This window comes from Gambusia affinis, linkage group LG03, assembly GCF_019740435.1.
Source record: "Gambusia affinis linkage group LG03, SWU_Gaff_1.0, whole genome shotgun sequence".
Classification (NCBI taxonomy): Eukaryota; Metazoa; Chordata; class Actinopteri; order Cyprinodontiformes; family Poeciliidae; genus Gambusia; species Gambusia affinis.
In genome coordinates, this window is record NC_057870.1 from 32,468,870 (window position 1) to 32,492,208 (window position 23,339).

At 41.9% G+C, this 23,339-nt stretch overlaps 1 protein-coding gene across 1 annotated transcript; it reads left to right on the plus strand.

Annotated features, from left to right (window-relative positions):
- The first annotated feature begins 872 nt into the window (after positions 1-872).
- On the plus strand, positions 873-18,642 carry LOC122828619 (noelin-like). Its single transcript, XM_044112345.1, has 6 exons — positions 873-1,095; positions 3,672-3,821; positions 11,160-11,315; positions 13,454-13,673; positions 16,150-16,256; positions 16,657-18,642. Exons 1-6 carry the CDS (start codon positions 1,027-1,029, stop codon positions 17,317-17,319), a joined length of 1,365 nt encoding a protein of 454 aa, XP_043968280.1. The 5' UTR covers positions 873-1,026; the 3' UTR covers positions 17,320-18,642.
- Positions 18,643-23,339: the final 4,697 nt, after the last annotated feature.

A 23,339-nucleotide genomic window follows, 5' to 3' on the forward strand; every position in this document is an offset into this window, starting at 1 on the left:
TTACAGTCAGCACAGTTCTTGGGCTCTGGCTTTCCCACACACACCTTAACCAATCAAAGGAACAAAAATAACCACATTGGTACAATAAACTAAATAAATGTAATTAACGTGGGAATTAAATACCCAGTACAGCGCTGCGCTTAACATAAAACAGTTACTGAAAACATCCAGGATTAAAACTTTCCTTCCAGCTGAACTGGCATGATGCTGCCACCACCTCATCACTCTCACTCTCCTGATTTTAACTTTTTATTTTTATGAACATCAAAAATAATCAGTTTTCTCAAACCGCCCATCGGTTTGGGTTTCTTCCTGTTAAAGTGGAGTTTTTCCTGTCCACTGTCGCCCTCTGCTGGTCAGGAGTGATGCTGCTGTTTCCTTAGATAAAAACTTTTTAAATCTATTTCGAATAATTAATTAACCTTCATGTTCTGATTGATAACTGGGATCAATTTTAATATCTGCGTGATTGGATTGAAAATCATTTTTTTAGGATCACGCCGGCAGCAGCTACCAGCCGGTAGCTCACCTTGTTGGCTGATGGATCTGATTATTGAGGTTTTCTGTGTGAGATTATAATCTGGATAATCAGGGAAACTGAGCATTAGAATCTGATCTCTGGTTTGAGTCAGATTTTAACTAATTTTAACTAAATCAGATTTTGCCTAAATGATCAATAATCTGGAGATAATCAATCATAGCCAGGTGATCACTAAACTTTCCATCTTTATTTGTTTTATGGATTTTATCATTTTAACTCTGAATATTATTAAAAAAGTTCAAAAATTCACATTTAAGAGAAAAAAACCTGAAACAACCAGACAGACGGCTCATCTTCCTCTTCCTCCTCTTCCTCAGATCTGCCTGTTAGCCCCTCCCCCTCTCTGAGCTGGGAGTTCTGGTTTCTCTCGGCTGCTTTTAGCCGTTGCATCATCGAAGGACACTGGGTGAACTGGTGCGCGTAGCAGCAGGATACTGGGTGAACTGGTGCTGATCGTCGGCGCTGGATGTTTTTGGGAGGCAGCGATGGAGTCTGAGGAGAATCTGCTGAACGTTTTTCTGCAGCTGCTGCTGATCGGCTCTCGCTTCAGTCTGGTAACAGAAATTCAGAACTGAAATGTTTTTCTTCATGTTCTGCTGTTTGATTTGCTCTCTGGTCTGTTAGCTCCCAGATTTTCTCTACATGACATTGTTCTTATTTGTAGTTCTCAGAGAAAATACAGAGAATATTAGAATTTTTCAATATCTGAAAACTGGACCAAATAATCACAGACAAAATCAGTTTTTTATGTAAAATATTTATTTTCTAGCTATTGTCCCATTTAATGGAACCTCAAAAATCCGGAACCTTAAACAGTCTGAGTGAGAAATATGTTAATAAAATCCAGTTTTGCTCCAATGATTTAAAATTAAACAGATAAAAACAGAAAATCTAACTATTGAGGAACACTGGCATTCCTCCATTACTGAAGAAATAAAAACATTCAACAGGGTGTAAAGAAAAGCTGAAACATTTTAAACCCCAACTGATCCAAGAAAACAAACCGAAAATTAATCTGCTGCACCAAAAACTACATTTTATTGGATCAAAATGCAAAACAGTAAATCTTCAGTTTCTAATTTTATCCAAGTGAGATGGAACAAATTCTCCTCACAGTGAGTTTTAACACTTCTCTAACACATCCAGCCAACTGTGAAGTGCTTTATCTATCAAAATATAAAAAGATCCAGAAGACGAGAAACCAATGATGACGGCCAGGAAAAGTAAAGAAAAAATAAAAACTCAGAAGCTGATTGGCACTTAGGTCAGAAATCCTGAAAATGTCTTTATTTCATTGGTTCTTTAAGATGTTTCTCTGTTAGTCATCATTTCGTTTGATTATTGATTCTTCTGATCAAATATGTTCTCTGATCCATTTTACTCAATTAAACAATTCAGCCAGCAGAGGGCAGCACATTTCTAGAAGATATTTTTATCACCTAAACTGTGGCTCCCACTTCAGACCAGAAACTTCTGGACTTTTTCTGGTTCAATAAATAATTTCAAATGAAAACATAATTCTGCAGATGCTGATGATATTCTGAGGCTCACCTATTAGGACTCACACTTGGCCTGTTTTCATGTACAATTAAATTTCAGTTAGATTGGCAACATTATCAGCTCCACCATCCTCCAGAACGCCGGCGGCCTCAGCGCCAGCTCCTGCGCTCTGTTTACGTCAGTAAAGATGGCTGCCGTCTCTGGATGGATTTAGAAATGGTTGAGAGCGACAGCATGCAGCAGATGAAGGAAGCTGATAGAAAGCTAGCAGCTAACAGTTACACCCTTCAGTGCAGCTTTGGCTTTTTTGATTCTTCTGCTGCAGAATTTTGACGCATGTTGAATAAAATGTTACATTTGGGGACATTCAGACACAGTTTAGTTCCTCACATGGAAGAGGAACTGATCGGATTTTATTGGGGTGAAAAGATTGGAATCAGCCGTTCAGATTGGATCTGGGTTGAATTTGGGCAGTAAAGCCAACTTGGTCTTGCTGAGTGAACGTTGCCTAAGGCAGGGGTTCCCAAATCCAGTCCTCAGGACCTCTGCCTGCATGTTTTAGGTGTTTCCCTTCTGCCACACACCTGGATTGAATCTTTGGGTGATTAACAGGCTCCTGCAGGACTTGGTGGCTGCAGAAGATGTCATGCAATCATTTGAATCAGCTGTTCTGGTGTAGAGGCACATCTAAAACATGCAGGCAGGGGGGGCCTGAGGACTGGAATTGGGAACCACTGGCCTAAGGTACGTGAAGAACGGTTCCAGACCACAGTTCTAAATCCAAAATCTGTGTGGCGTTGTCTTATGCTTTAATATAATTTAAGTTGTATTCTTCTTTAGACTGTAAAAAAAAACATAAAAAACTAGAGCAAATGTGTTATACGTAATATAATGTTAAAAAGTACAACAGTAAAAGAGTAGATCTGTTCTTGGTCAAATACTTTGGTATCTCCGGAGGTTCTGTAGCTGCACGTCTACCTCTGAACCTTTGCATTGATCGTGTGACGACCCGTTTCCTGCAGTTCTTCCAGTTTGTTGGATTTCTGCTGGTTTTGCTTCTCCGGACAATGTCAATGTTACCATCTTTTCTTTAAAGGTTTTTTTTTGCCTCTAATGGCCTTTATTTGAAAGTGCTAGGACAGGAAAGTAGGAAAAGAAAGAGAGGAAAGACTCACAGCAAAGTCCACCAGGCCAGGACTCGAACCTGCGACTGCTGCGCAGAGGACCAAGGCTTCCCAACCCCTGCGCCACCACAGCACCCCTGTCAATGTTTCATCTGTCGGTTCTTCTTCTCTTGCTGTTCTAAACTTCCCTGGTTTCTGTCTGAGATCTTCTGCCAGCAGGTTGTTGGAACAAATCCCACTGCAGACATTTCACATCCTCCTCCTGCTTTACAAAAGCTGTTTTCAGTTTATTCAACTCAACTGTTAAGTCTCATGTACCAGTTTCCATCTTACCCTGCCTTACTTTATTCATGATTTTATGTGTTGTTGAAAATGCCGGTACATTTCTGTAGCACTAATTTATTTTAGCTCCGTTTCAGTCTGAATTTTGTTCATGAAAAAGGGAAACGACATGTTGCTTGGAGCAGATTGAGGCAGATTTCCCTGATGCTGGTTGTTTTGTTCAGGTGGGTCCTTCGCCCCCGGAGGAGGGATGGCAGGTCTACAGCTCGGCTCAGGACTCTGAAGGAAGATGTGTTTGCACGGTGGTGGCTCCACAGCAGACGGTGTGCTCCAGAGACGCTCGAACCAAACAACTCAGACAACTGCTGGAGAAGGTAAAACCACTCCCAATGAAAATTAAGCTTCCTTACATTACTATTATTAGTCAAATCAGCTGCTCATAGCATTGCTGTCTGTAACAGATGTTGGATTATTAGCTCGCTGCTAATAATGGCCCTTCTCTTCCCTATGACGGGATTCAGTGTGTTTGTTCCCAGGAGTCACTTGCCTTGTATGTCTGCACTGAAAAGGACACTTTTTACACTGTGATCATCATACACTTAGATTTCAATCGCTTGATCAAAATCTAAGTGTAGATTAGATTTTGATCAAGTGCCGGTCCATAAATATTCAAAGCGCCATCGGCTACCAGTCTAAGATGATCCTGCAATGGGATTATTCTCTTTGAGATAAGAGTATGAACACATCAACCATTCACATGCTACTGTTCCTTTTAGAACTGTTTTTAATGTTTAATTTTTACTTTTTAAAAGGCTCCATGATCTGTCACCTCTTTATCTTGCTGAACCTTTAGAGCGACGTTTCCTGCGTAGACCCAAATATTTTAATGGTTCCCAGGAGCTTCTCCAGTCCCAGATTCTCAGGAACAATCTGCCATCGTCTGTATGTCCTGATCTTTAAGGCTTTGACTGGTTCTCTCTGAGCTCTTTGTGAGGTTTTACCTCTGCAGCTTCTTTTAGCACTCATCTATGGCTTCTCTTCATCCATTTACTTGTAAGATTCCTCTTAGTCCTTTGCTGCACCTCCTGAGAACCGCTTTCCTGCAAACCATATGAACAACCACCTGCCTGTCCACTGTCAGACGCTGCACCACTGCGCCTACACCCTGAAATAAAGAAGCATTGTCTGCACTGCGCAGCTCCACACTGCTAACATCGATCCTGGGGACCAACTTCCCTCTGGACCTCCACTATCTAATGCACATGTGTCAAACTCAAGGCCCGCGGGCCACATGTTGCCCACTATGTCATTTTATGTGGCCCTCTCCCCCCACCACCTTTTTACAGGCCCATTTATTGACTTGAAATAGGTTTTGAGCACAAATTGACTACAAACTACATCTCCCATAATGCCTTCTGATTGTTACCAGCCAACATTACAGCTTCTCGCCACTAGAGTGCAGCAGAGTCACCTCAAGCTGATTAATTTTCCCAGCGAATAAAACTGAAACATTGACAAACTAACATCAAAATGTCTAAGAAAAGAAAAATCGATTTACAAGGAACAATGGGAAAATGAATACTTGTTTGTACTTCAAGGTGAAAAACCACTATGTCTTTTGTGTCCGTCGTGAAAGAATACAATATACGTCGGCATTTTGAAACCAAACACGGAGCTTAGTAAGCAATATTTAGCCTTCGAGAAAAACAAAAATCAAAACAATCTGGGCCTCATCTCCCGGTGCTTTTTCATGTTAACTACCAAACTAACTGTTAATAAACGAGTTTGATCGGCGCTTTTCTGACTTTAAATCACAGCACTCTACACTGAAAAAAATACCTCTTTGGATGAACATAAAAAAATTATAGAAAGGTTTTCCACCTGATTACTTTGCTTTATTTCAGCACCATGTGATTCTGTTAGTCCTATTTAAAGCAAATGTGTTGGGTCAATTTAAGTTATTATAGTTATTCTAATTTAAATAAAATGTGTTAGCTCAATATAATTTATTAAGGTTGATTCAACCCATTTACTATAGTTGGACCCAACATAATTTAAAAGAACCAGCCCAACTAATCTACAACGCTTTGGACCAAATAATTTACTTGATTAAGATTAATGGCAATTTAGTTGAAATCAACTTTTTTTTTCTCTGAAGAGTTTTTGCAGCTCTAGTGGCTCATATTTTTTTGAGACAGTATCCAGACAGGATGAGGACGTGGCAAAGGTCACCGGGAGTCGAACCAGCGACGTCTGCATTGAGGACCAAGGCCTCCAAACGTGCAGTGTGCTAAACCGCTGCACCACCACATCACACTGGAGAAACCAACTGATGTTACAGTGATTCCTTCACAATAATTATTAAGTTGATCCAACTCATGAACATTAAGTTAGTTTAACAAACATACTTCATGCTGAAAGAAAACTATTTAATCGTGTGAAAATCCTTTCCATGATTTAATTACATTAATTCAAAGACTTTTCTTTAAAAAAGTGTTTTTTTAAAAAAGACTATTTTTTTACAGTTCTTAAATGCCAATAGTTCCCTGCAGAGAAAAACAAACATCTATAGTTTAACGTGTAACTAAAACCACTTTGAAGTTTTCCCAGGTGTAAAACAGTGATGTGTCATGATCTCTCGTGATCCCCTGATCTCACTAGATCCTCTTCAGAGGGAAATGAATCTGACTAAATTGAATCACGTTATTTCAACTTGAATATGTTATTCAAGTTGAGACAAAAACGATTGACATCCCGTGATATCCTGTATTCTCACTCGGCTTCAGCACCAGATCAGTCTGACTTTAATGAATCCTGTTATCTCAACATGATTCAATTTCATAACCATGAAGTTGTTGAATTTCTTGTTTATCCAACATGATTGCATCACGTTTTTGTTTGAAACATGAAATTATTTAGTTAAAAGTACATGATATTCTTTTGTCAATCTGATAACCCCATAAGTTCATTTTTTACAGTGTAAAAAATGTAGTTTTGACATCTTTACCAAACCTTTCACCACCGATGTCTGCAGTGCTCCCCACCGCCTCCATCCATCCATCTTCTTCCCTTTATCCTGGTCGGGTCGTGGCGTCAGCAGCTTCAGAAGGGAGGCCCAGTCTTCCCTCTCCAGTCTCTTCTTCCAGCTCCTCCAGGAATCCCAAGGCGTTCCCAGGAATCCCAAGGCGTTCCCAGGAATCCCAAGGCGTTCCCAGGAATCCCAAGGCGTTCCCAGGCCAGCAGAGACACATCGTCCCTCCAGCGTGTCCTGGATTTCCTCTCCTGGTGGGACATGAACTCCTCACCAGGGAGGCGTCCAGGAGGCATCCTGACCAGATGCTCCTCAACTGGCCCCTCTCGACGTGAAGGAGCAGCGGCTCTACTCTGAGTCCCTCCCGGATGACTGAGCTTCTCACCGTATCTCTAAGTGAGAGCCCAGACACCCTACGGAGAAAACCCATTTCGGCCGCTTGTATCCGCGATCTCGTTCTTTCGGTCATGACCCAAAACTCATGACCATAGATGAGGGTGCAGCAGCTTCAGAAAGGAGGCCCAGTCTTCCCTCTCCAGTCTCTTCTTCCAGCTCCTCCAGGAATCCCAAGGCGTTCCCAGGCCAGCAGAGAGACATCGTCCCTCCAGCGTGTCCTGGGTTTCCCCTCCTCCTGGTCGGACATGAACTCCTCACCAGGGAGGCGTAGGCCCTCTCGATGTGAAGGAGCAGTGGCTCTACTCTGAGTCCCTCCTGGATGACTGAGCTTCTCTCTCTAAGGGAGAGCCCAGACACCCTACGGAGAAAACCCATTTCAGCCGCTTGTATCCATGATCTCGTTCTTTCGGTCATGACCCAAAGCTCATGACCATAGATGAGGGTGGGAACGTAGATCGACCGGTAAATCGAGAGCTTCGCTTTTTGGCTCAGCTCTCTCTTCACCACGACGGACCGGTACAGCGTCCGCTTGACGGCAGACGCTGCACCAATCCGCCTGTTGATCTCCCGCTTCCTTCTTCCCCCATTCGTGAACAAGATCCAGAGATACTTGAACTCCTCCACTTGGGGCAGGACACCCCCCCTGACCCGGAGAAGGCATTCTACCCTTTTCCGGCTCAAGACCATGGCCTCGGATTTGGAGGCACTGATCGCCATCCCAGCCGCTACACACTCAGCTGCGAACCACTCCAGTGAGAGCTGCAGATCACGTCCCGATGAAGCCAAAAGGACCATATCATCCGCAAAAAGCAGAGATTTGATCCTAAGGCCACCAAAACGGATCCCCTCAACACCCTGGCTGGTCCAGAGATTCTGTCCATAAAAGTAATGAACAGAATCGGTGACAAAGGGCAGCCGTGGCGGAGTCCAACTCTCACCGGAAACGAGCCCGACTTACTGCCGGCAATGTGGACCAGACTCTGACACCGGTCCTACAGGGACCTGACAGCCCGTATCAAGGAGCCCGGTACCCCATACTCCCAGAGAACCCCCACAGGGCTCCCCGAGGGACACGGTCGAACGCCTTCTCCAAGTCCACAAAACACATGTAGACTGGTTGGGCGAACTCCCAGAACCCTCCAGGACCTGCTGAGGGTGTAGAGCTGGTCCAGTGTTCCACGACCAGAACCAGAACCACACTGCTGTTCCTGAATCCGAGGTTCAACAATCCGACGGACCCTCCTCTCCAGAACCTGCGAATAGACCTTGCCAGGGAGGCTTAAGAGTGTGACCCCCCTGTAATTGGAACACACCCTCCGGTCCCCCTTTTTGAACAGGGGGACCACCACCCCGGTCTGCCAATCCAGGGGAACTGCCCCCGATGTCCATGCGATATTGCAGAGTCGCATTAGCCAACACAACCCTACAACATCCAGAGCCTTGAGGAACTCCAGGCGGCTCTCATCCCCCCCCGGGGCCCTGCCACCGAGGAGCTTTTTGACCACCTTGGTGACCTCGACCCCAGAGATTGGAGAGCCCAACCCAGAGTCCCCAGGCTCAGTTTCCACAATAGAAGGCATGTTGGTGGGATTGAGGAGGTCTTCGAAGTATTCTGCCCACCGGCCTACAATGTACCGAGTTGAGGTCAGCAGCACACCATCCCCACTGTAAACAGTGTTGGTGCTGCACTGCTTCCCCCTCCTGAGACGCCGGATGGTGGACCAGAATCGCCTCGAAGCCGGACGGAAGTCTTTCTCCATGGCCTCTCCAAACTCCTCCCACAACCGAGTTTTTGCCTCAGCAACCACCTGGGCTGCATGTCGCTTCACCCGCTGGTACCCATCGGCTGCCTCCAGAGCCATGCGTCGAGGTGAGACAGACTATTTCTAGCCAGAACCTCTCGGCCTCACACACTAGCTCCGGCTCCTTCCCCACCTGAGAGGCGACAGTCTACGTCCCAAGAGCTTCTCCAACCGAGGATCAGACCGTCAGGGTCCCCTCCTTCGACCGCCACTCATCACACAGGTGGTGAGCCAATATTGTTTTTAATTTGTTTTATCTATGTTAACTTCCTGTTTGAGTTATGATGTTTTTGTTTTGAAGGAGCATTTTCTTGTTTACCTGTGCAAAGACAGGTAAACAAAAACAATTATAACAGAGCTTATAAAATGTAAAACAGACAAAACGAATGTTTTTGATGTAAATACATATTTGTTTTAAATTGAGTGTGATTTAAATTGTGCATTTATTTAATTATACCCAAAACTAAAGTAAATTTACATTGTAAATGTCATTTCAAATGAAGTTAAAATTAATCAGTAAAGTATTTAAAGTACGTTCTCACTAATAGGGCTTGAATTATGTGCAGTACATTTGTTTCTTTACCAGCCATCTGTCTAATCCCCTCATCACTAAACTAAAGGCCTTTCTGTCAAACTAGAGCACCAATTTTCAGAAACATAAAAGATCTGCATGAGTTATTTTCAAATTTATGTTGTCATTTTCTAACATCGTAATGTTAAAATAATAATGCTATTTGACTGCATACCAAAATGAATCAGTGTCATTTTAATGCAGGGAGAAAAAGAAAAGGAGAAAGAGTCAGGGACTAAACTCACTGGTTTCTTACTGCAGGGTTAACTAAACCTGGTTGTTGTCGTGGCTGTAGCTCCTCCTGGTGTGGATCGGTTCTCCAGAACCTTAATGGTCTAATTATTCTGTTCAGGTGAAGCAGCAGAGGCTCATCTAAACGCTACAGGACAGCTGCTCCACCATTGGAGTTTGACACCTGTGGTATAGCTGTTAGCCTAGCGGTTAGCATAGCTGTTACCTTGGTTTGGGGCTGGCTAGCTTCACTGAATAAATCACGCTGGTAACTAATGTTACTGCTTTAAACTAGGATATTGGGAAAATCCTGGTTTAACCTGCTGTTCTGGTTTTGTGAAGCAGCTCTGCTGTTTGTCAGTTTGTTTTTCTTTCATCTTTCTGACTGATTTGAAATTAGATTTGTTTGAGTTTCTTGGAAGTGCAGCGATTGTTGGTTTTTTTACACTCTCCTCAGATTCTTCTATCTCAGCTGATGTACAACCAAACTAGCTATGACCCACGAAGCAGCTTTTATTCAACCCTGCAACGTTTCCACCGTCCTGGTCCCAGGAGACGTCGTGTCTTCTACCTCCAGCTTCCACTCAGCAATTTGTCCATCTGGCATCTAGAGCAGTAAGATCTACGCTCCTCAAGACTCGACGTTCTCTCATTCCCACTCAGCTCTCCCTCCTTCCCAGTGAACTTCCAGTCCCATGTCTCCAGCATCCAGGATCAAAAACCCGACAAGAATCATTGTCTTTTCAATAAACCTTTTACATCTAATTATTTTCCTGAGAGCATTTTTGGGTCAGACATCTGAACAAAACCATGACATTCATAGTCTTAATCCAGAATTATGATGGCGTATATCTTTCTCTAGTCCATCCAGTTACAGTTCTTATTATTTTTTAACTGGCAACTAATTTTGGAGCTTAAGTTTTCTTGTTTTATTTTACCATTTAGCCTTCGTATGTCATCCCTCCCCTCTCACCAGTTCCAGCTGTTTTGTCATTTTCTTGATTGCTGCTGTGTGTATTTATGCATCATCGTTTCCCTGAAGGATCCTTGCGTCTTCTGCTGTTCCTGTGAATTATGCACTTTGGGTTTTCATAACACAGAATGACCTAAAACAGTGGTTTTCCGAAGAGGGTCCTGAAGGGCCGGCATCCTGCATATTTGGTAACTTCCTCCTAGCAGGTCAACGTTCTTCTAAAGTCCATCATTGGATCCAGGTGCGTTAAACCAGGGAGAACTAAAACATGCAGGATGCCGGGCCTCCAGGATCCACTTTGGACTCCACTGAATTAAAAGATAAAAACAGTACACAGATGTCAGAAAAAGCATCTTGAATTGCTTTGATTAGTAGAGACAGAGAGCGGCGAATCCAAACACAGATCATCTTCTGCAGTTGTTTTCTTCACTTATTTCCATAATGAGAAGCTGAGAGAAAATGTATTTGATAGACACATCTTTACTCAGATATTCTGAGTCATTGCTACTGACAGCTAAAGGAAACAAAACTGAAATAAGAAAATCAACGCAGTGAAAAGAAGCATTAATGATCAAATTAAGACATTGATATTAATCATAAAACTAGAATTAAAATGCAGTTTTGCATGTGATTACACTGATGGGTTCTGTTTGCAGTAAAATACAGAGAATGATGCAAGTTACCATGTATTGATTTTCTGCTATGCAGGTTCAAAACATGAGTCAGTCCATTGAGGTTCTGGACCAACGGACACAGAGGGACATGCAGTTTGTTGAGAGGATGGAGGTGCAGCTGAAAAGTCTTGAAAACAGATTCAAACAAGTTGAGGAGGGTCATGAGAGCAACATTGCCAGGCAGTACAAGGTACCAACACTCCAGCTTGTCAGTGACTAACCCTTCACTGGTTAAGGTTAACTCTAACCCTGTTATGTTCGTTTCTGAGGTACAGCAAAAATGTTCCTGTCAATTTGACCCGGAGAGTCTTTAATCAAGTTATAGTGTCAGAAATTATCAATTTAAATCAATATTCGTGCAATGATGTTTTTTTATTTTTCAGAAATTAAGGATCAACGATGACAACCTACTATTTTACTCATTTAGACATAAAAAAAAACGGAATTTAAATTTTTTATGTCCACTGAAAAAAACCTAGACACAAAAAAACAATAAATTCCTTGAAATTGATCTTTGGTTCATTTTTTATATTACACTTTTTTTTTTCAATGGCTGGTCTTTATAATTGAACTTTAGACACACATACTGTTTAGGGTCAAATTGACCCGCTGATTAAAATCTAGATAAATGAGTCATGGAGAAAGTTTTATGTTTCCCTCCAGTTCTGCTGAGTTTCCACTCAGAGTGGGAGGAGTTTATCCACAGGAACAGAAAAGATTCCCGTCAAAAGTTGTATGAACACCTGCTGAGTCTCAGTTTCCTAGTGAAGTGAAGAGAGTAGTGAGAAAGTGGGCTTGTGTGTGTGTTTGTGTGTGTGTTTGTGGTAAAATATGGTTCATGGCTGTAAGGAAACATATAGAATTGGACATTTTTTAATCTTTTTTTGCACTCTAACTTGACTGCCGGGTCAAATTGACCCGAACGTTATCGATGTAAAAAGTAAACCCAGGGGGTGCAAATGTGTAAAATGAATAAATTTTCAATTTATATGGAGAGTGCACCTATTAAGACAAATAGAAAAAGTTTCATGCAAAAAAATACTTCCAACTATTTTTAAAAAAATGTTTCAACTTTAAAACGGGTCAATTTGACCCGGAACATAACAGGAGGGTTAAGTTTGAAATCCCAACAATTAATCGATGGCTTGTATCATGAAATGAAATGTTAAGATTTTGATCAATACAATCTGAACTTCTGGCTCACTGGATGATTTCTACATTAGATGTGAATGTGAAGGTTTTTACTGGGACTTCACTGAACTTTGTAACCCAAACATCTGGATCAGACATGATGATTCAGCCAGCAGCAGCAGCACATGTCCACCCTAATCCTAACCAGAGGAATTATTCATCTGGTTCTCTCTGACACTGTATGCGGTGCATATATATGTGTATCATGGTACTTTAGGGTTTTTATGTATGCGTCTGTTTAATTTTAGCGTTTGTACTATTCACTGCATCACTGTTGCTGCTATTGAAATGTAAATTTCCCTCTTTGGGCTAAATAAAGTATTATCAATCTGTTATTGGTTTGTAAACACAGCGGATATGCGCAACTTGACCACAGAAAGAGGCGTGGAGGCCACTGGTTGCCATGGTTACCTGCATTAATCTCACTGTTGGAGCATTAGTTAGCATTTTGTCAGTCAGTGAACTACATCTTTATCACAGTGACTCTAGTGAATGACACCCATAAGGATTAAATACTGGCGAGTCGATAAATGATGAGAGAAAATCTCTCAAAAATATCTAACTAGCATTTTTAAAGTAATTTATTCACAGTAATATGGTCAGATATGCCCAGTCTCTCTAAGACACATTATTGCTCGCACCAGAATAGGGTTTTCCTAAAATGTAGGTTTTTATTTACCAAAAAAGGAATTCAAATTTAATGTGTAAAGGACAAATACAGTAAAACAATTTCTTCCTGTTGTGGTCACAGTTAGAGGAAAAATTTAAAAGATGTAGCTGCACCCATCAAGGCCGATGAGAAACCAAAGCTGCAGAAATGAGAAACGCAGCAGGTTGATGCAGTTGAGACGCTGTGCTAAAAATAAAACCTCTGACAACAGAAGACGCCACAAAGCTTCACGCGGGAGTTGATCTGCAAATGATTTTATTAGCCTGATTGTAAATGATGGAAATAGAAAAATATATTGGTGCCTGTGATTGAATGTGATTTCCACTGATAATCCTTCTTTTGATCGATCTATATCATAAGTACTGAGGGCCATATAGGCCCAATGCTACAGCGTTCTTATGCAACTTTGATCAAATTAATTGATTACGAAAATACTTTTAAAAGTTTCTTTTATTTTTCTATCTTAGTCCATTAAAGCCAAGATGGAGGAGCTGCGTCCTCTCATCCCGGTTCTGGAAGCCTACAAGGCTGATGCTCTGCTGGTCCGACAGTTTAAAGAGGAAGCAGCCAATGTGACGGAGCTGCTGGGATCACTGCAGGAACAACTGGGAGGACTGGACTACCAGGAGGTCCACAGCCGGGTCACGGACCTGGAGAACCGCCTGCGCTCCTGCATGCAGAGGCTTGGTGTGTAAACAAACAGGAAGACTGTCAGTTCACTAGAGTTGTGAAGACTATTTGGAAAGAAGTTGTGTGTCTGTCGGTGTGACGTTCCCCAAATGTTGAGGCAATAATTCAACTAATTGGTTAAATTCACACAGCAGGGAAACGGGACTCAAATCTGCTTTTTTTGCTCATATAACCCACATCCAACATTTCCACCGCAGTCTGAGCTCCCCAAAAAACTCCAACCAAAATGTGTATCTAATATTTTTCTAAGCATCTGCAATATGAACATTGCATAAATAAAATAAAATATTTTATTTATTTATTTTTTACTTTTATGTTATTGATGTGAGACATTCATCATAATTCTGCGCCAAAAAAAGCCAGATGTGGTAAATTAGGATGTTAAAAATCATTTCATATTCATTTTATATAATTATGAAAGATTTCTTCTCAGTAAAGCACATTATGTTACAATTAGTTTTTATCCTGCTGAAAACAGTGTGAAACTCTCCAGCAATAATTATTTTCAGAAACACAGCAACTCTGTGGGGATGTAAAATGTTCATGCAGAAGATTTGTTGTGTTCAGGTTTAATTAGCAACATGTATTGAATGGAGCATTAAGACCTGCTGTGTGAATATAGCTTCAGTCTGGAGCCCCGTTATCGATTAGCTTGCTAATGAGCTAGTGCAGGTGGGATCTCTCGTAATACGAGGACCTGAAAATTTCTTCCCAATTCATTTTGGTTTTGGTCTTGGACTTGATTTCCCTTCTCACAAAGTCTTGGTCTCTGGTTTTAGTTCAACATTACAGATCCCATTTCAGATCCTTTAAAAGTTGTGACTTTGTAACGATCAGCAGAGCTGTCAGCATTCATTGTTACATGACCATAAGTTCACACAATTCCAGGATGTGGCTGAGACTTGTGGCAGTGACCATATCAATATTTTATATATGTATATTTCTATGACTAAAACAAAATAATTCATGAAGTTGAAAAGGATATTTATTTTAGTTATTTTTTATTTTTTGTTCTCCGAAGAGTTTTTGCGGCGCTAGTTGCTCATATTTTTGCGACAGTAGTCAGACAGGAGGACATGCGGCAAAGGTCGTCGGGACCGGGACTCGAACCCGCAACGTCTGTGTTGAGGACTAAGGCGTCCAAACGTGGGGCGTGCTGATCCCCTGCACCACCACACCACACCCCAGATTTCACAGTTATGATTCTGGGGTATTTTCATTATTTCCTTCTGTACTTCAGTTTAAATCGTCTATTTTCACTTTATCCCTTTAGTTTTGTCATGAATGTCTTTTCATTCACAAACATTTGGCTTTAGGGAATTCCAATGGTTGGCAATGGGGGAATTTTACTGCCATAATCCGAGAGCACACATTGTCAGTCTGAAAGCAGCTCTTTATACATTTTCTTCTCAAAACATGTAATGCTTGAACTTCTGCTCTCTTTCAAATATTCACTCTGCTCTCAAAACTGAACAGAGACCAGACTCAAAACTGGTCTCTGTTCGGATTAAATCTCCGCTTGCAAGTCTCTCTGCTGGCTTAAATCATTTTCTGCTCATGCTTGGAATAGAAAACTACTGTTGCCTAGCAACCTCTCAGCCAATAGAATGAAAGTATTATACTGGTTGTGTTTGTTTTTTCTAGTGGTTGTGCCTGTGTGGCTACTATCTATTGTAGTGCCACCCACTGGATGTAGGGAGAAACAACCTCAACTCTCTGTTCCGTGTTGCAATAAACATCTGCCAGCAGAGCTACTGATTGCTAACAGTTACAATGGCTAACAGTTACAATGGCTAACAGCTACCGATTGCTAACCCAACATCAACATGCTAGTAGATGCTGTGTGAGATGGTGTAAGCTAATGGGATCAAATAGCCACTGAGGATCAGTGGGTAGATAATGGAGCCTTGATGTACTCCACTTAGGTCATTGTTTGATTCAAAATGACTGACATAATGTAGCCTCTGCCTGTTATGCAAGATCTGAACATGTTAATCAAACCAAAGTCTGCCTTGAAGACTCCACTGAGGTGTGCGAATCTTTGAGGTTTTTTTCTTAATAATGTTGCTCTTCCCATTTTTACTACATGCTCTGCTGTCGTTCACCACTTTTACTCTTAGTTCATCTTTTTTGGATGAAATTTGAAGCCTTCTGGATCTCCCATCCATCCAGTCCCACTTCATCTTTTTATGATCTTCAATACCTTGAGGGCAAGCTGAAGGATCAAAAGACCTTTTAAATCTTAACCAGAATATCAGACCAGGACTAAAGGTTAAAAGATAATTACAAAGAAACAGTGAACATGGAAATGAAGCAATAATGTAATGTAAAACCACAACTAATTTCATTCAGTGGCATCAAAAGCCAAATTTCCAAAAACCTAAATAATCATTTTTAAGTTCACATTCTACATGGTTTTATCTCTTCCACATTTTATCTTGCCATTTCTTCATGTAGTTCTGTATTTTTACAGCTTGTGGGAAACTTACAGGAATATCAGAACCTATTACAATGAAAACATCTGGGTCCAGATTTGGTTCGTGGATGACCGACCCGCTGGCTTCAGTTGGAGACAACAGAGTAAGTTTCACAACTTTCAGAACAGAAACTACCAAAACAACAAAGGACATTTTGTCTTGCTTTGAATCTTTAAGCATTGGAAATGTGAATTTTTAAATTAGCTTTATCTCAAAGGCCAGTTGTGAACAATTAATGTCCAATTCATTCATCACAATACTTTGGACAAATGTATTCATTTCATCTCCTGTTGCTAATCTGAAAGACATTGAATAAAGTTGGCATAAATGTAAATATTGTTAAATGTAAAAAATGAAATGATCCAACCTAGGCAAAGCATTTTACTCATGTTGAAGTTTATTCTTCACCAAACCCAGAATTTGTGTCCATGGTCAATAATTAATGAAGCTATTAAAGGTGATCTAAACAGTTGAATTGCTTTTTCTGCTCACTTGTCTCACAGGTGTGGTACATGGATGGTTATCACAACAATCGCTTTGTCAGGGAGTACCAGTCAATGTTTGACTTCATGACAACAGATAACTTCACGTCCCATCGCCTGCCTCATCCGTGGTCCGGTACTGGCCAAGTTGTTTATAATGGATCCATTTACTATAACAAGTTTCAGAGTCACACCATAATCAAATTTGACTTTAGCACGTCACTTATCAGCCGCTCCAGACAGCTTGACTTTGCCGGTTACAACAACATGTACCATTACTCCTGGGGTGGGCACTCTGATATCGACCTCATGGTGGACGAGGGGGGGCTCTGGGCTGTGTACGCAACCAATCAAAACGCTGGCAACATTGTGCTGAGCAAATTAAATCCAAACACTCTTCAAATAATCCGCAGTTGGACCACCAACCACCCAAAGCGAAGTGCCGGTGAGGCCTTCATGATCTGTGGAACATTGTATGTCACCAATGGGTATTCAGGAGGAACTAAGGTGTACTACGCCTTTTCTACCAACTCCTCCACCTACGAGTACATTGACATTCCCCTGACCAACAAATACAGCCACCTGTCCATGCTGGATTACAATCCTAGAGACAGAGCACTTTATGCCTGGAACAACGGCCACCAAGTTCTGTATAATGTTACCCTTTATCATATAATACAGTAACTAGACATTGTTCTTCTGTGTCACAGTTTAATATGATATGATTCTCACATAAGACTCCACATTTCCTCTCACAATTTCTGACTTTAAGACACCTGTAAGACAAAAGCAATTATTCAGATAGTTTATGTGCTTCCAGGGCAAATAGCATCACTGACTGAAACTGTTAATCACAGCTGAAGGGAAGCATAAAAGCGGCTGTTCTTCGCTCAAATCCTCTCTGTACTACACAGTTTTAGAGGTGTTTCTTAGCATGGCACACTACAATAAGATGTCGGCCTGTCAATCGTGAGCAAATAAAAAACAGCACTCTTAGAACTGTGGAACTCCAAACGTATTTCTGATTTTATAAGTTTTTAAAATTGTTACAGCACCAAATATTGGATTAAGATGCATGTTGTGAGTTTTACGCAGACCTTTCTCTTTTCATTCATAAGTCATATAAACATTAACGCTGGGCTGGAAATCATTAATCAAGCTGTTAAAAACATTTCTATTCTCAGACTGCTGTAAAAATAGTTTTTTAAGGAACCAAAAAGTAATGAAAGTGTTTGTAGTTTAAGAAACTAACCAGAAACTCCTGGGTTTTGTAATTTCCCAAGTTCAGACATTTTCTTGGTACTGAAAATATGGAACAAAGTAACTTTTAGATGTTAAAATGTTATTTTATTGTTACAGATTTTAGGAAACGGACTGATTTGTTTTCCTCAAACAGTTCCTCTTAGCCTCCACATCAATTGCTTTCTAAATTACAACAAAGTGTTTGAATAAAATCTATGTTTTGTTTTGGGATCGTTTGTATTTTTTTCAGAATGTATAACTTTAGGATTCCAGTTCAAAATGGAATTTTATGATTTTTTAAATGTAACATATCAAACAGCAATAGTTATTGTTCTCTTTTGCAAAAAAGTATAGTTAGAACTTTTTGTAGGACAAGCAGAACTTTAAAGTCTGTAACTTTTCGTATGACTTTCTGTGCTATCAGCTTAATTTGTGAAACATAATTTCTACTGAAATATAAACCCTTTTTTGCTGAATATCAAAAATTCACATTTACTTTAATGATGGTAATATTCTATGATATGTTTCTTTTTTATAGACTCAGAAATTTGATTTATTTGCTTGTGAAATAATTTAGTTCATTTCGGTGTTTGGTGCCATGTAAAGTAATCCAAATGGATCCATTAATTATACATATGGTTAGCAGTTTGACTGTTTATTCTAATGGTTTGTGTAGATTTTGTGTCACCATTAATACAAGTCAAGAATCAACATGAACATTTTCACTGTTTTGTGTAGATTAAGCAAATAAAAGTGGGAACTGTGCAGATGTGTGGACTGAGGAGTTTCTGAAATTTGTTTTCTTTATTGTACAATAATATGGGACAAAGATGAACCTTCCTGCATAAACCTGCAAAAAAAATGACTGGAATTGAACCAAGAACTGCAAAATTCTTCACAAGCTCCACATGGCTGAACAAGTGAAATGGGTGAAGGGTCATTCCCACTGCCGGTTCTCAAAAACATTCAGAATAGCTTGGCTGGAGGGCTGGTTAATCTTTCTGGGAGGGTAAATACTGAATAGTGGACAAGGAGAGCACGGTAGTGGCAGCTGTGAAGGGTTAAACCAACCACCCGTTCTGGGAGACATTTCCATCTTCTTTCCAGGTCACAATCTCTTCCAACACTGTTGGACTTTTTGTTTCTGCAAGTCGTGTCAAGTCAGATTCCTTGACGTGACTTATAATAATAATAATAATAATAACCTATTATTATTCTTTTATAATAGGTTCAGAGCAAAAGTATCTGTAAACAGAGTGCAGATACTTTAAGAAGTAGATGAACACAAATATACTCAGGTAAGTTCACTCAAAATGTCCAATTCTTTGGTCAGCACAAAATCACATGTAGAATCACAAATCTGTGTGTGTAAAGCATTCATACATATTTTCTTCACGTAGCGACTGAAGGATGTTGCAGCAAGAGCAACTTCCCTGCAGATTTTGACATATTGCCTTTCGGCATATTTAGTGGCAACTGGCAATTCAAGTTTATGAATATGCTTCTTTGGTAGTTTCTGTTCTAAGTTTAAAAACATTGGTTAGCATTTTAAAGATGAGGAGGATCATCCTTCCATCAGGTTTTGGGTCAGGGATTCTGAAGATAGAACATCTCCGTCGCCTTCGGTTGAAGGACAGGAATCTGTTCGTTGACTCTGGAGGTCCAGATTCACTCAGTTCTCCTGCACTGAGCGGTGAGCCAGGTGGGATAAAACAGTCAATTTCATCCATCCACAATCAATAAAATGTTGAAACAAATCTCTCTCTCTTATTGATTCAAAATGTTGTATCTACATTTGGTGAAACGGCTCAGAATGGTGTTTCCTGTTTCACCCACATATTCAGTTTGGCAGTTTTTGCATTTAAACACAGGTTTTGATTTTGGGGTATCCAGATTGAGCCATTTTTTATACTGTGTTAAATTTGGTTTTAATCCAATATAGTTGTTTGAAAAGTTCTCCCTGACCTTTGACCCTGGGTTCTTTTAACTGTTTAACCCATGCATGAATCAAATGGTCTTTTAGGTTTTTATTCCTGCTGTACACTGCAATAATTCTGTAATTTGGTAACAGTGAGTTGTTTGGAACGTGATGTTGTGAATGAGCTCGCTGACAGACGATGAAAATGTGGTAAGAAGAGGGAGAAGAGGAGAACTCTGGTTCTCTGGACTGGAGGAAAGAAGCTCTGCATCTCCTCAGGAAAGTCCTGGAGTTTCCCCTCAGAAGAAAGGCCTTGAAGAGGACTCCCTGAAATCTGCTGAGGAAATACAGTGGAATCAGAGTGACTAGGATTTAATTAGGTCTGCTTAGGAGTGTTTGGGTGATAACTGGTTTTATAGAGGAGAGCATGTTTAGTCAGTGGGCTCTAAATAAACTTTAATGTCTAGTTTATGTGTGCTCTTGAATTGTGAGTCTTTGTATGTGGTGGTTTATAAAACGTCTACAGCTCTAACACTGGTGATAGATTTCAATGTGAAGGATGGGTTGTGTGTGTGAGTGAAATATCTAAAATCTTCCTCTGAGTGATTCCAGACCCCCACATCTCATCCAGGTATCTGAAGTAGAAGATGTTTCCCATGGTGCCATGAAGATCTTTGCATATTTGGGTTCAAACTTCTTTCCCCTGGCAGTTCCCTCAAGCTGGAGCTCAAAATTATTCCTCCTTAAATTGATTTGCAATAGATGGAGTAGCTCCTTATCTGGTCTTCTACAGTATTAATAGAACATCTTTTCTATGGAGTTAATGCCCTCAGATATATCAATGTTAGGGAAAATGAGTGAACTACAATAAGTGCTCATTTGACCAAACTTGATAAGCGTACTCCCTCCTGCCCTCTGCAGGTCCCCACCATGATTGGTGTTCATAGCACAGTCCTTTGATGTAGCTACCATAGACTGCCGTTCATTTTTTGACCTACTCAAACTGAGTAAGAATTTCCTACTGAGCTGAACTTAACCCTATCTTCAGTTGCCTCTTACCCTAACTAAACCAAATTTGAATCCATTCTTATGCATTTTTATAGCTCCATTTTTTGTAATAAATCAGCTCAGCTTTAAAAACTCGTCTTAGTTTCTGATTAATGAAGGAGATTTGCCTTGATGCTGCTCTACTCACCAGAAATTGGCTTTAAAAGTCAATTTTTAAAGTGATTTTCTCTCCTTTTACTTTTTTAACTCATTTTTTGGAATGAACTCAGCTCAGCTTTATAATGTAATTTAAATGCCTCTGTTGTTGATGGAGTTTTATCTTAATGCTGCTCTGAAGGGGCTTGAATTTGGTTTTAAAAGTCTGATATTTTAAACAAGTTATATTTTGTTTTATTTCTCTTCAAACTGTTTTCAAGACAGAAATCACAGCTCAGCTTCTAATTTCATCACTGAGCTCCTGCTAGGTTCCAGAAATGTGTATTAACACCATTGTGAACATCAGAAATGAACTTTAAAAGAACCCAGAATGCATTGCATGTTGGAGCTTCATATTTTAGCTTCTAGTTCAGCTGTTTTTGCTGCAACCTCTGACAAACCATATACAGTTGTCATCAGAATGAACTCCTCTGTCAAACTAGATGGCTTAGAATGAATTTGGAAACCTGTAAGAAAACTGGCACCATGAGTCAGAATGGGCTGTGCATTGTTTAACTGCTGCCTGCTGCAAGCTCCATCACTGAAGACCTTCTGCTGGCTGCTTTGGGTAAGTTTCCTCACTTTATTAATATGGTTGTGAATCTTTATTGGGACCAATTGGAACAGAGCATTCTAGAGGTCTTGCGGTGTATGATGGCACTAGAATGGCTCTTTGCTCTTATTTCATGGTTTATCATTTGAATCCATCAGGTTCCTAGAGATCTGGAATGCAGCAGCTTGCTGTGGCTGGTCCAGGTTCTTCTTCCTTGGGAAAATGGCTGGGCGATGATGACTTGCTATGGCTGCTTTTGCTCATCCTCCTGGGGAGCATTATGGCATGGGAAGCCGTACCAGTCCGATGGAGATCTGCTGGTGCACAGTTCACTTTAGCTAGCTTGGCAGTTTAGGGTTAGGGTTAGGGTTAGGGTTAGGGTTAGGGTAAGGGTTAGTGCGAGTTTCCCGGGTGGCATGTGTTTCCCGTGTTATTTGACGCCGGCATGCCACTTTATGTTCCCTAGGGGCAGGGAAAGTAAAAAGCGCAACGCCGGTATACCCGTGAACGGGCCATTCGGGAGCCCTTAGTGCCATTCGGTCGGAGGCGCAATATGTGCGAAATCCACCGGATGGCGCTTGAGAGGGAGGTGGGGGGCGTGTGGGGGGGGGGGGGGGGGGGGGGTGCGTGGTGCCACGGGGGGTGCCACAGGGCTTTCAAGCGAGTGGTTGGGCGTTAGGGCACGTGGTGGGGACATGTCGGGGCGTGTCGGCCATGATGCCTTGCCACGGGGGGTGCCACATGGCTATCAAGCGAGTGTTTGAGCGTTAGGGCACGTGGTGGGGACATGTCATGGCATGTCCGCCATGCCGTCCGTACACGGGGTGCCACATGGCTATCAGCGAGTGTTTGAGCGTTAGGGCACGCGTGAGGACATGTCCGGCGTGTCCGCCATGCCGTGCCACGGGGTGCCACATGGCTATCAGCGAGTGTTTGAGCCGTGAGGGGACTTGGTGGGGACATGTCGGGGCGTGTCGGCCATGATGCCGTGCCACGGGGGGTGCCACATGGCTATCAAGCGAGTGTTTGAGCGTTAGGGCACGTGGTGGGGACATGTCGGGGCGTGTCGGCCATGATGCCGTGCCACGGGGGGTGCCACATGGCTATCAAGCGAGTGTTTGAGCGTTAGGGCACGTGGTGGGGACAGGTCATGGCATGTCCGCCATGCCGTGCCACGGGGGGGTGCCACATGGCTATCAAGCGAGTGTTTGAGCGTTAGGGCACGTGGTGGGGACATGTCGGGGCGTGTCGGCCATGATGCCTTGCCACGGGGGGTGTCACATGGCTATCAAGCGAGTGTTTGAGCGTTAGGGCACGTGGTGGGGACATGTAGGGGCGTGTCGGCCATGCCGTGCCACGAGGGCATGTGCGCCTGGCTCCCTTTGTGGCAACATGGGTCAAGCTTTGGGGTCAAGTTTAGGGTGTGTGTGTGTGTGTGTGTGTGTGTGTGTGTGTGTGTGTGTGTGTGTGTGTGTGTGTGTGTGTGTGTGTGTGTGTGTGTGTCGGGTAAAAGAGCACCATGTTGTGCCCCTGTTTCTCTGTAGTTCAAGTCTGGGGTTGAGATCTGCTCTCGCTCCAGTGTTCCTGGCCTGGTTCATTCATGTACATGTTTCCACTCAATATATGTGTGTGTGTGTGTGTGTGTGTGTGTGTGTGTGTGTGTGTGTGTCTCTCCCGAGCACCAGAGGCCCGCTTTGCGGGCCCCTGGTGCTCTATTCCCGGGCAAGAGAGCCCCATGTTGAGCCCTGGATGTCTGTAGGTCAAGCCTGGGGTTGAGATCTGGTCTCG